Source organism: Dipodomys merriami, unplaced genomic scaffold (assembly GCF_024711535.1).
Source record: "Dipodomys merriami isolate MVZ:Mamm:240054 unplaced genomic scaffold, mDipMer1.0.p SCAF_6, whole genome shotgun sequence".
Taxonomy (NCBI): Eukaryota; Metazoa; Chordata; class Mammalia; order Rodentia; family Heteromyidae; genus Dipodomys; species Dipodomys merriami.
The window spans coordinates 59,108,986-59,123,007 of record NW_027206179.1 but is presented as its reverse complement, the minus strand read 5'-3'; the positions used below and the strand labels follow the sequence as shown (position 1 = coordinate 59,123,007).

At 39.1% G+C, this 14,022-nt stretch overlaps 2 protein-coding genes across 4 annotated transcripts in view; one reads left to right on the top strand and one right to left on the bottom strand.

Annotated features, from left to right (window-relative positions):
• Window positions 1–14,022, top strand: part of Nbea (neurobeachin) — a 536,577-nt gene that overhangs the window by 344,870 nt on the left and 177,685 nt on the right. For all 3 annotated transcript variants that reach the window (XM_070002976.1, XM_070002975.1, XM_070002977.1), the window contains one exon: window positions 9,013–9,149. In XM_070002976.1, the coding sequence (XP_069859077.1) occupies window positions 9,013–9,149 (137 nt within the window). The remainder of the gene's footprint in view (window positions 1–9,012; window positions 9,150–14,022) is intronic.
• Mab21l1 (mab-21 like 1) lies at window positions 10,962–13,228 on the bottom strand. Its single transcript, XM_070001967.1, has one exon. It carries the CDS (start codon window positions 12,721–12,723, stop codon window positions 11,644–11,646), a length of 1,080 nt encoding a protein of 359 aa, XP_069858068.1. The 5' UTR covers window positions 12,724–13,228; the 3' UTR covers window positions 10,962–11,643.

Genomic DNA, 14,022 nt, shown 5'->3' with positions numbered 1-14,022 from the left:
AAACCAAATCTACACCTTTTATCAGCAAAGAGAAGACAGATGGTTTACTGTCTAAATATTTAGACATTTTCCACACAAAATATTTAAGCAGATTTATTGATCAGAAAATTACCAATTTCTGTGTTTTTGTTCAAAAATTCCATTGATTTATTTCTATTAAATCACTACTCTGTGGTGGGGGGGGGGGAGGATGTGCACGCACGTGGGTGTGCACGCACATGATAGTCCTGGGACTTGAACTCTGGGACTGGGAGCTGTCCTTGAGCTTTTGTGTTAAAGGCTAGTGCTCTACCACTTGAGCTATAGCTCCACATCTAGCTTTTTGTTGGTTATTTGGAGAAAAGAGTCTTACAGACTTTCTTGCTGGGTGCTGGGGCTGGCCTCAAACCATAATCCTCAGATCTCATCCTTCTGAGTAGTTAGAAACCAAGATAAAGAAGTAGTAAGGTAAAAGTGAATCAGGGAATAGGGCTTTTGGAAAAGGGAATCAAGCGTTCATTAGAGAAAACATTACTACAGGCATAAATAGTGCTACCACTCTGTGACTTACATATTGTATTTAATTTTAAGATATAGAAAGTTAGGTTCCATTAGAAGAATACTCATTCATGAGCCAGGACTGTAAACTATTTTTCTTTCTTTGGTTCTGAAAACCCTTTGTTATTCTAATACATTAGTGTTTTGGGTTTTTTCCTTGTTGTTGTTTAACATTGCAACTCTTTGGTGGGATAACGTATCAGTAAAGTAAGCATTACCAACATTATTTATAAATGAAAGAAAAGACAAAAGAATATATTGCAAGAGAAAAATGCCAGAAACTATACATTAAAGGCAAGATCTGGACTGCCTTTATTTTTTGATGTCAGATCCCACTTTGCTATAGTTGGATGAGGTTATCTAAGCAAAACATATATAAATATCTAATACCTATTCCAGGCAAGACATTAAGTGGCCGACATATATGATTAAAGTTTTTGTTTTCAGTGATCTGTTCAATTGTGATTGTTGCATTTGCAAAATGTTCCAAAAGATGTAAAGATCTGAAATTTGAGAGCTAAGTAGGGCTGGAAGTTCAAAATGAAAACCGTAGAGATCACTTAAAGAAAATGAGAATATAGGGAGCAAATAGCAAAAGGAAATGTCAGGTCCCCTGTGGAACGAGGTTTAAGGGCAGTCAGTGAATAGAGCCATCAGGGATACCAAGAAGGAAGTCAAACAGTAAAGCCCAAGAAAGACTCCTGTGCTCTGGAGGTCAAGGGCTCAACAATTTCAACCTGGTGGTCTATGGAACACAAGTATTTTTAAATATGGTAATGAGAAAAGATCTGTAAGTTAAGATCTGTAGTTAAATATGTTAATATAATTAAATATGATAAGTTACATAGTTAAATAGTTAGATATGGTAATGAGAAAAGATGTGTAAGTTCAGATCTTCAGTTAAATGTGTTTGAAGAATTCTGAATATGTTGCCAGACAATGGTGATATGCCTGTAATTCTAGCTACTCAAGAGGCTGAGATCTGAGGATTAAGGTCCCTAGCTAGTCTAGACAGGAAAGTCCCTGGGATGCCTATCTCTAATTACCCACCAAAGGTCAAGAAGTAGAGCTGTGACACAAGTGATTGAGTGGTAATCATGAGCAAAAATACTCAGGGACAGAGCCAGAGTTAAGTTCAAGCACTGTGCACACACACACACACACACACACACACACACACACACACACACACACACACAGAAGGAAGAAAGGAAAGAAGGGAGGGAAGGGAAAGGAGAGAGCGAGCGAGAGATCTAGAGAGAAGCTATTGCTCAGACTTGAAGAAAGAAGGCAAGTTTAGAGATAAAGGAAAAGATCTTGAAGTGGCAGAAGAAGCAAGGACCAAAAGCTCAGAAAGAGAAGGTAATTGACTTACCCAGGAAGAATGATGATCTCCTGAAACTAGAGATAAAAACAGGTAAGGATAAATGAAAATGCAGAAAAATGCTTCATTTAGGAAGGTATCAAGACAAATGTCAAAATTTAGTTTTTCTCCAAAATAAGAAAACTGTATTATACAGTTGGGATGGACAAATGTGGTCAGATGAATTTTTCTAGGGAAAAAAAAAACACGTGTATTGAACTGTCTTCCTCAAAAAATCAGTGAACCACCAAAAGCAAGTAATGGCTACTCTGCATTGAAATTCCCAGCTCTAATCTCCGGAATTACTGTTAAAAAGTCTAATGCTGAAAACTACATGGTTGTGTGTGTGGTTGTTTTTTTTTTAATCTCAACTTACCATTTCATGAGTCTCAATCTGTCCAGACTTATTTTGTGCTTATTTATCCCTGCAACTATGTGCTTGATCAGACTGTTTTTCCCTGCTTACAGTTCTATCCCCTCACACCCACCTGTCTGTATCTTACTCATCGTCACAGCTCACTTTAGTTGTCATCATCCTCATCCTATCCCACTTATATTCCCCTCAAAAATGGGAAGTCTCATCATTCTATGAATTTCCAAAGAATTGCTCCTTCCCCTTTCTTGGTAAGAGGCAAAATTTATAGTAGTTAAAAACTCCAGTTTAGGAACCATTAAATCCTATCTCTGCCACTTACTAGTTGTATGACCTTTGCTAAATACCTGATGGTTAAGAGGAATAAATGAGATTAACTCATTTAAAATTCTTTACTCAATGCTTAGTTAAGCTCTTTCTCCCACATGTCATCATTTTCTCCTGTACTTTTATCATTTTTACCCTATACTATAATAAAGTCTACATTGTAATAATGTATCACTATGTTCTCTTCTACTGAAACCAACTTAAATATCTGAGTGCTGAGGTAAATGGCTCCATACATCTTATTTACAAAGCAGATGCAGCCTATGTACTAGGAAAAGCATGGAAGTTATAAACTTCTGTCATTTTTATTAAAAATGTAGTATGTTTATCATCTAGTTAGCATGACCAAATATAACTGAATGACTTTTAGTATGTTTCAAATTTTGTTTTCTATAAAATGCAGCTTCTTACATGTTTTTAAAGACCTTGGAATTTCTGGAAAACATTCAAGGTATAACCTATACTTTTAAGTGGCTCTTTACTGTGAGATAGGTCCAGAAGTGTGCTCTGTGTCATTTCCTATATTCAGTTCTGTAAACACAAATTGCACATATGTGATGGTACTGTATTAAATGAAGAAAATAGTGCCCTGTCTTCAAGTAGTTTGTGCCAAATTATTTCACAATACTTTTAAGCACATATATTGTAAGTCCTGAATTAAAGGTGTTTCCAGGAAATAATGAGGACAGAAAGGCAAATTCTGGAGTACAAAGACAATTATGCTAGTCCTACAGATTTAAATCATCGTCTGGTTCATTCATTCATCTACTCTAGTAGGAATATACTCTTTCCAATCAGTAAATGATATCCTAGTACCATAAAAGAGTCAGACCTTTCCAGAAGGTGAAAAATGCATTCCATATGTTGAACTAAATGTAATATAACTAGAAACACAAATCTCAACTCACTCACCTATTAAATCATAAGACAGCAAATTATCACACTAATATTAGATCTATTGCTAGTTTTTTCCCAGCATTTTTTGTCTTGGAAAATAATGCTATTTTACTTAGACTATGCTATCTAAGCTTTTTCTATTATAAAATTGCTAATTTCTGTTATAGGATATGCACTAGTTTTTTTGGTTACTTTTAATATTAAAAATTACCAGTTGAACAGATAAATTAGAAAACATAAATGTAGGTTTAAGTTAGAGCCTATCAGATTGTCTTATATTTTTATTGTCCATTCCATCATTATTTATAAAAATAAGAAATTAACAAATATCAAATAATAGTGGATTATTTAAATTTTCATTTTTCTCAGTACTTTTAAAATTATTTACTGTGAGCACATTAAATAAGCCAATATGCTTACAATATCTACTTTTTTCTTGTAAGAGGTCTTCATTTTTTTTTCATTTGTTTCAGATTGAACAGACTTAGGCTTTGAAACCATAAGTTTGCACAAATCTCAAAAAGATCACTCTGTGTTCTTAAGCATCTCTCTTTTTTTCTACAATAACCATCTCAGAAAAACAGCAAGCTGTGAGGATAAGTGGCTTATTGCTAATCTCAGTCCTAAAATAGATTATATTCAGATGTCACAAAGAAATAAAAAGGCCACTTCTTGAGTAGAGTATAAACTGTTTTTAATGGACATTTTGGAAACATTGTGTGTGTGAGCATGATGAAGAGAGAAGAGTGCTGAAATTAAATTCTTTACTCTTAAGGTACATTTTCTGAAATGTTTAAGTTATCCATTCCTAATTCCTCTCCTATTTCCATGAAAGTGAAGTATGTTAAAATTTCAGAGGATGTTTATTCAGATCATGTATTCGGACAACTATCAATATTCCTCATATAAAGAAAAAACTGTCTAGAGATATTTTATGACGTCTTTACCCTTAAGACATTGTGCCTGAAACACATGGAGCTATTCTAGACAATAGAAATATAAGAATGTTTATAGTATTTTTCTAAGACTGCTCTCCCTACTGGCACGTATATAAATACTGAAGCTTCCTTAAGAATCCAAGCTTTCCTAGGTTTTCAAAACAAACTTCCAACTTCCTTAGACCTGTCAGTAATTTATTTTAGATTGTTTTGAGATTTAAAACATCATTTTAACTCTGTAGGAAAATGTTTTCTTTAAAATTGATAATGCCATAGTTTAGAATAGTAAGATATTTTAGCTGCATATTCAGTTGTTCACACTGGGAGTTTTTTCCCACAGTTTTATCAATTATACAAATGATTATAAAAATTTACTCCTGATTGTATTTTTATCTTAATTTTTTTGAAAAGAATATCCTGTTACTCCAAACATAAAGATTTTCAAATTCATTTGGACTCTTCTGAATGATGTCAAGATTTTAAGTTTAATTATCTTATCAGGATTTATCAGTGTTTATTATGCCAAATAGTGATCCTTTACATGTTCAAGAAGGGAGTAAACGTGGTTTAAAAGTAATTGAGACTGTAGAAAACTCATACAGTTAATAAAACTTACAGCTATAAGTTTAGGAAATGCTAAAGTGATTTGGAAGTACATTATAACTCATGTATCCTAAGTATAGTTTTTGCCTGTTGAATATCATATCAAATAATTATAAAAATGTCAATTCTAATTAAACTTCAACTTTTTTTCTCCCTAGTTAGTCTTTGCTCTGCTTTATGTTAAAACTTGTAGAAAAGCTTAGCATTTTTTGAAAATTGAATCGTTCTAATTGCATTTTAATAGCTATGATGCTGTTTACCTCGCTAAAAAAATGCATCAGACAAAAAAAAAGTGGTTATGACCTTTGGGTACTGGCCTGAACTGCATATAGGCTCTGTGTTCGAGCTTGACTGAAATTCATAGCTAAGCATAACATTTCTATGTTGAACATTAAACAGAAAAACAAAATGGACATCAGTCAGGATCATAGGATAAGGATGTGAGACAAAACAACAAAAAAACTTAATAATTTTGTCTAAGCTTAGACAAAAACAAGGTCACAGTGCATACCACAAAAATACCAAACATCCCCCTCTCCTGGCTAATATGAATAATGCTACTTTTCAGCTGCAGCTCTTGACTACCTCTAGCCTGTGAAAATGGCCAATCACAGAATTATCCCTGTTCTGCCTCCTTGAATCTCAAATCACTTGGTCTTAGGCAAGACAGCACTAACAGTACCACATGCTTGTGCAGTAGACTGTTAGTTAAATAACAGAGACTTTTATAAACTATGAAGTTTTGCTAAGATGTGAATGCATTATTACCAAGATTTCTAGGCTAGGAATTTTTATTTTCAACAGCATAATCCAGCTCCATGAGTGTTTAACATGCTTTTTTAAGTATATGTGAGGGATAAAATTCCCTTTTCAAATGTAAAATATATATATATATATATATTATACTCAAGTAATTGATGAAGTTTACCATCTCAACTGATCTTATGATAAAAAGAATTTTGTTCTTTCCAAGATACCTCTTCCTATGCTTAGGTGATCTTTGATCTACATTTTAAATTAACATTTAATGCCAAGTAATGTCACCAAATTTGTAATATAGTAGTGGATACATATTTTTAAAATATTATATACCATCAATCATAAAAAGTAAGTAACTTTTTAGCATTTAAGTATCACTTTAAATGGAGGAATTTTTAATTATTGTATGCATCAATACAGTAAAAAGGTTTATTCATTTAACTATCCTTTAACATCATTACTTGTATATGTGTACCGATGGGTTTATTATCATGTATCCTTTTATGACAAGTCGAAATTGGAATTAATATATTTACAGCCAGTCCCCAACTTACTACACCACACCATTTAGAAGGTTCAGTTTGTAGTTAAGATCACCTGTAGGACCAAATCTGCCATTATCACCATCTCCCTGGTATCCAGTGATGCTGTCCTTTTGAAACCCTTTATTTAGCAAGAGATCAAGGTTTTCAAATAACCAGGTACCATATGGACAATCTGCTGTTTTGTGATTGTGCTTTAGGTAAACGTTTTAATATAGGATCCCTAATATCCAGAGTCTCCCCCAAAGGGGATTAGAACATAATCCCTCTCTCTATTGCTGTAGTGGATTAACTCGGTATTCTCTCGGTGGCTGGTTTGCTCCCTGAAGGCTGCAACAAAAAGACTCAGTGCTCCTTAAACATGCTATGGAATTGGAAGTTGTAATTGGAGATTTCCAAGGACAAGAGCGAAAATGACACACTATTAAGGCTGAATATTTCATGATGTGTCTTTTCTTAAGGAGCAGTTCGAAATCCTTTTTTATAAACTCCCAGGAAAAAAAAAACTCAGTAGAATGAAATTGGAGTCGAATCAAAAGGAAGTGCAGAAATTCAGAGAAATAAGTAGAGTAAAATGTGTTCCCTGTTAAAAGTTCATGGGGTGCATACTTAAAATTCTTAATTCATTTCAGTAAATCGGTGAATATGGTTTCCATAATTCGTTTCACGATCTTATTCTTTTCAGTTTTCCCGATTTAATTGTGTGGATGTGTTATATTACATTTTAGGAGTAAGAAGCGGTTCGCCATTTTTAGTGTCTCTGACTATTCTTCGTCTTCAAATGCCAGAAACCTCTATTAAGCCCTAAATCACGAGTCCTTGGTATTTGGAGCGAAGACTTTTCTAAGGTTGCAGCCAGGCCCCACAAAGACGACACTTTCCGATGGGAATCACATCACCTTTCTTCCTCAGGTCGCCCCTCTCAAAAGTAAACAGAGCAGATTTCTCCAAAGTTGAAACGGGAGAAGTGGCGTCCCGAGGAGCGGTCTGGTGGTTTAAGGGTTAAGGGAGCGGTCGGAACCGGCCGCCGCGCCGGGGGACTCGGAGGAGGGCGCGGGAGGCTGGCAGCGACGCCGCGCGCGGAGACCCTCCAATAAACACAAAGGAGGGCCTGGGGAATAGAAACCCAAATCCACTTGTAATCGTACAAGAGATTCGGGCATAATTACTTGAGCAACCTAGATTAAGATTGATGAGCCTTTAAAGTGGCGCTTCAGATCGACCGCCTCGCCCTTTGCAAAGAAAAACCAGGGTCGCGGAGTCGGGAAGGACCTCGACTCCGCCGGGCTGGGCGGTGGAAACCGCGGCCCCGAGTCCCCAGGGCGCCCCGGGGACCGAACGCAGACCGACGGAGGCCTGGGCCGGGCTGTAGTCTGACGGAGGCGGTCACCATCGGGGGTGAAAGCTAACCCTGACGCCTCGTGCTGCGGAGCCTCTCCCCTTTAGGCGCTACCGAAGCCTGCCCAGCCCTCTCTGTTCTTCCAGCCACGGAGACGACCGGGCCCGGCCCGGGGCTGGACCGTCGCAGACTCGGGGTGCGCGGCTCCCCGGGGCGGCAGTTTTTGCCACCGCCAGTCTCCCGCGCAGGCCGGGCCCGGTCCATGCTGGGCGGTTGCGACTCCAGAAGGTCTCTCGGCATGGTGCCGGGGCCTACTAGGGCGCCGCGGGTCTGGCTTTTTATTGCCTTTCTCCTCCTGTTGGCTTGGCTCATTTGACTACGTGCATTTGAGCCGGTAGGTGACGGGTTCTGGAGCGCCGTGGTACCCCAGCGGGGGAAAACGACCGCGTTGTTTCTGATTTCCATGTCCTGTGTTACAGGATCACGAAGTATGCCTCCACTTTGAGGAATTTTGACCAGGGCATTTTGATCACCACATCCTCCCCCCCCCCCAGCACCCCCCCCATCAGTATTCCTTGGCGTTCAGATTGAGGAAATTCCAAGTAAGCACCCATAGGTTCACTTTGTTTAAAATAATAATAAATAAATTAATAATTAAAAATATTTTACTGATCCCTAGTTCTTTCGACAGTTGGCAAACAGCACTTGCAGATGCCTTTTCTAGGAATCGTTTTGTTTCAGCATCTTTCTTACATTTGCATCTTTTTTGACGATTCTGTGGTTAAAAAAAAAAACAGGTTAAAAGATTTCCGTTTTCTGCATAAGAACTTTAATGTTTTCTCTCACGCACGTGTGTGGTGGGGCTGAAATTCTGATATTCAGGGAAAAAAAACTCAGGATGCTGACCTCTCAGTACAGAGCAACTTACATATTTAAATCTTTTCCTCCTCTGTCTCTTCTGCCTCTCCTGTGGAGCCATGCCACCGATTGGAATGGCTTGAAATGGTGGTTGGTCTTTCTGGCGATGCCCAATAGCTAGGGTCTTTTGGAAAGCGGGTGATGCTCAGTGGAGAATCTAGGCATTGTGCAGCCCTTTCTGCAAATGAGTGCTTGACCTCTTGGGTTTTATAGAATTCTTTGTCTCCCAACTCTACAAATAAGTATTTAAAAACTGAGCAGATCAGCATATCGTGTCTAATGTGAAAAGATTTTGCCACATAATGTAGGCATCATTTTTTCATAGCACATCTTTACAAATAAAACCCTGTTGGTGCCCTTTGGGGGAGTAGGAGAGGGTCAGGGGCACAGCCTGACTCCATTCCCTTGTCTTTTAGGCCCTGTGGTTCTCAGCACCCCAGCCCAGCTCATTGCTCCAGTGGTGGTCGCCAAGGGGACTCTCTCCATAACCACGACAGAAATCTACTTCGAAGTAGATGAAGATGATCCTGCCTTCAAGAAGATCGACACGAAAGTGAGTCAGAGTGATTCCATGTACTATATTAGTGGCTTTTTTGGTAGGAAGTGGTTTTCGATTTTGCTTGGATTTTAATGAAAATGGGGTAGGGGAATGCATTCTCTTTCTCACAGAAAATAAAATGAATGAAAAGACACATGCTCTCTTTTATGGAATTGGAGTATATATGAATGAGTTTAAATCGTGTATTACCAGAGCATACACACTTCAACAGTTTTCCTGTGAGTGCCTTTGTGTGCACTTGGGCAGATTTGATAAAGACAAGTGCTCCTCAGAGGTACTTCCCCACCCCCAGCATTTCAGTGAGGAAAGGTCTTAGGAAATTTTGTATAAGATTACTATTAATTTCCAAAAGTCTGAGTTGCAGTATGAATTATTATTTATTGAAATGTTATAAGGAATCTGGGGTGGGATCCATTAAGATATAATTTCATCTGCATTATTACATCCATTTTTCATATTCCAAAATAAGAATGGATTTTACATATGAATGTAAGAGAAAGAGAAACTTACACTCTAAAACCTTTAAAATGTATACACACAGCATATTCTAGCATATTCTAGGTTGTATGCTTCTTCAGATGTTACTCCAGAAAACAGATATTTGGACCATTTGAAATCATATATTTGATCTTACAGATTTTAAACAATTGAGCATTAGAGTAGCTCTATGACTCAGAACTCTGTTGTTTTAACTTTCATGTGACTGTAGAATATGAAAACTTTTTCCTGAATTTAAGAATTCAAGATAAATGTCATCCTAGATATTTTGGCATTATTGTGCAAAGATCTTCCTGTAAAATGTTTTCAGAGACAGTCATTGTAAAATAATTTATAACTCCTGTAAACCTACGAGTGTATTCTTGTTTAACTTAGATACAGAAATAAAGCAATATGAAGGTGATCTGTAAAATAACAATTCAAATTCTAAAGTTTATCACCACCTAGATTAATTAAGGCCTATTAGTAATGAGACCTTTCAGCACTTGTAGGCTATTAAAATACTCCAAAAGACTTGTTGTAGCTCCAGAATCAATGAATTTTTTAAGTGAGTGTGGATGCTCTGTATTTTTAGTAGTTAAAAGCTTGCTCTGTGTTTTAGCTTGTCCTTTGAAGTACAAAAAGAAATTTGGTTTTGTGACTAATTTATTCTGCTAATGGAACCCTTACATTACATAAAATAAGGTTTGACAAAGTATATTGGTTAGAAATTATCTTATCAGCATACCTTCCATATCCAAATTTCACAATTTTTCATTATGATGTTAAATTTATTTGCTCTAAATTAGTCTGATTTTTAAGTCATTCCATTTGAACTACTGTCATGATAGATTTCGTTCCTTATATTGTCAAAAATGTTTTAGAAATACTAACCAGAAGAGCAAGGTTTCAGGGGTTGATTTAAATTGCGTAAGTTGTAGGAAGGAAGGAATGGTCTTATAAGCAAGCTAAAAACTGAAGGGAGATGGAGATCTTCTGTAGCTAGACAAAAAGAGCTCTTCAGTATCTTCATGTTTATTTTTAATAATTTTGAAAGTCTATTCTATTTCCCAAAATGTTTAAATATTCAAATGCAGTCGACTTTCAAAATGGAGCATCACATCTTTTGATAGAAAAACAATTCAAAGCAAAACACAGCAACTTGGTATTTTACTTCATTTATTAGCTTCTAATTAAATAAAAATCAGCAACAGAAATTAAAATCTAAATCACAAAAGTAATTATCCAGTGTATTTCAAGTGCATTTTTCAAATATATAATTCAGATATTCAAGCGTTATTATATAAGCTGAATTCAAATTCCTTTGAATATATTTAAATAACATTTCAAGTATATTTATGGAATGTTAGAAATAGAACAAGCAATATATTTGAAACAAAAAAATGTAAACTTTTTAAAGTTCAGACACTTTCAAAGACAGATAAAAGTACCAGGAGGAAATCTACCTTTAAATGGTATCTTGGTTAGTGAAAAATGTCTGGAAGTATCCAAAAATGGCAATTTAAGTTCTGTTCACCAAATCACAAAACACCAACATCCACACTTTAAAAGACAATGTGAGATCACAATTTTTGTTACAAACCAAAATATACATTACATTTTCCCTCAGATGGCAAATCCAAGTCGTGTTTACTCACAGATAGATGTACCTAAATCACAGAATTGCTATAATCCTTTGATAGTTCATGGTTCTTCATTGCAGCGGCGCCGATTTCCCGGTGTTATCCTGTACTTTTTAAGGGAGATAGGGAACCATGTGTAAAGAAGTCTTGTAATACTTGTTTGGGTTTTTCTACCTCCTTCACTGCTTCTTTTTCTCCCCTTGAAGGGAGAGGTGAGATGATGCTTACACGTTGATAGTATTACTCCTTTTTAAGGAAGAGACTGTTTGCACTGTCTCGCCGAGTATTTGATAGGTCTCGAACAGGAAGTTTTCATTTCATGAGGACTTGGAGAAGAGTAACATTTCAGCTCTTGATTAGATCATCCTCTAAAGTTTTTCCAAACTTTTCGGGTTGGTCAGGATCTCCCGTGCCAGCCGCCACGTTTGTTTGGCAGCGTTTTCCAGGGCTGAGTGAGGCTTGCCTTGAAACAAATCTAAGTTCGGTAGGAAGTAGTGGGGACACCGCCGGCACTGCAGGCAGGAGATGAGTTGCAGCAGAATCCCGTTCAGCCGATCTCCCAGGCAAGACTCGTCCCAGTCCGACTCCCTGGGATGCTTTTCACACTCGTAGGACACTAACGTCTTCATGTGGTAGTTGTTCAGGGGCTGGCCTGGCAGTTCGAGGTGTCGATCCCGTAAGGTTTTGAGGATGGAGAGGCATTTCTTTCTGCAGCCCCCCATCTGCAGTCTGTTCTCCGCCTCGGCGAACTGCAGCACCCAGGCGTCGCTCTCGGCCGAGCTCTGCTTGCCGGCCAGGGAGTGGCACTCCTTGGACAAGAGATTGAACCCTTCCGCTTTGACCTCCGCCACCCGGTTGGGCCCCGGCCAGGGGATGTGAGGAAGCGGCCAGTGGGCAGCACTCCTGGGCCAGATCCCGGTGCATTTAAAAGCCGGCGTGATCTGCACCACGTACCTATCTCGGATTCTCAGTTTCACTTCGCTGGTGTCAGCCACCATCTTTACCACATCCCGGTAGCTACATTTGTCTACCGCTTGAGCCACCAGCGTCTGAAACCGGGAGCGGATTTTGCGTGCAGAGAGGTAGCCGGAGGCGGTGATGAACTCCACCCAAAGGGACATGCTCCTCTTGCGCCCGTCGCTTAACTTCAGCACCGCGCAGCCGGGCAGCGAGCCGTCGTCCACGAAGTTGAACACCCCCATTTGGTTAAGATAAAGCACCACTTCAAATTCGGTTGGGGAGATGACCTCGAGGCCCTCGTAGCGATTGTCCATCTCGTTGAGAGAGCTGATGAACCGGGGTTCCTGCACTTCCACTTCCTTCAGTACGTCGGAAACGACTTTGCAGACTTCCCGGATAGTTTTGGCGATGGCAGCTTTCCTGGCTTGGCATTTTTCATTGTAGTACTTATTCAGATGGTAGACCAGCTTGGCTTGGGCCGCGATCATGTTGGGGCAGAGATCCGGATTGTACACCGGAGTCTCGCAGTACGCTGTGGGATCCAATGCGGCTGCTAGAGCAGGAGCCAACTTCGGTGCAGAAATGGGCCTCAGCGCTCAGGAACGTCTCAAAAGTGTCTTTCCGACGGGCTGCCGCGGTGGCCTCCGGGCGGCCGGCTCTCCCCTTCCTTTTATCTGGGAGCCCAGCCGGTCTTAAAGTGATAGGTGGCTCTCCCCCTCTTCTGCAGTCTCTCTTCCTCTTTTACTGAGTCCTCCTGTGAGAGAGACGCTTGGAGTGATCACCCCCTCGGTAATAAAAACAAAAGTTGCTCTGAGACCCAGCAAAGCTCTTCCAGTAGCCAAAAGAATCACCCTTTCTGTATTTATTTACGTTTTCCTGTAATCATTGTGTGTGCAAGACTGTTAATCAGGTGGAGGAAAAGTGTGCCGAGTGTGCGTCGGGCGTGAGTGTGCGTGTGTATATGTCAGAAGAAGCTGCTGTAGGTTTGCCTAAGAGCCCAGATGCACTGGTGTGGAAATTATAAAGGCAGGGCCAGGCAGGCGGGCGGCCAATCGCCACTGGGCTCGTCACGACAGCCTCCTTCAGCTCCAGCCCGGCTAATTAATCCCCCCTCGTGGATCTAAGCACACAAAGTAAAGGTAGGAAGCTGCTGGCGGCAGAAAACCACCCAGGCCACCTAGACAGTTTGGAAATCAAGGAGAAATCTCTCGGCTTTGGTATTACTTGAAGCATATTGACGTTTTGAAAAGACTTGGCAAAGTGGCTCTCTCTCTTCTGTACTGAAAACCCTGCCTGTCTGTTTACCACTGAAATGCAAATACAGGTGTATTAATGGTTATCCATCAATTAGTGAACTAAATAGGGCTTTCTAAAACAAAGTCACTAACTTGCATTTAGACGAAGATAATTAATGTCCGCTAATCCTCAGGGTCTTTTGAAGTGCAGGTTCAAAGTTTTTTCTTTCATGCCTGACTACTAGCTAACAGAAACTGGCTTTAGGTGGAGTATAGTACTTGAGTCGTTTTCACCTTTTGGATGTTTCCTGTGTGTTAGAATCACACACACACACACACACACACACACACACACACACACACACACACACACACACACACACACACACACACACACACACACACACACACACACCATAGGCAAATAGCATACTCTATGCCTCCTCTGCACTTGTTGAGAAGAACCTGAAAATTATTGCTGAATGTGGGAGACCCTATGCTCCCCAGTTTAAACTAGAATATTTTAAAAAGTATCTGCTCTCCTCCCATTTG

Excerpts from the sequence above, each read along its gene's own strand:
- Mab21l1 (XM_070001967.1), bottom strand. The coding sequence starts at position 12,723 with ATGATCGCGGCCCAAGCCAAGCTGGTCTACCATCTGAATAAGTACTAC.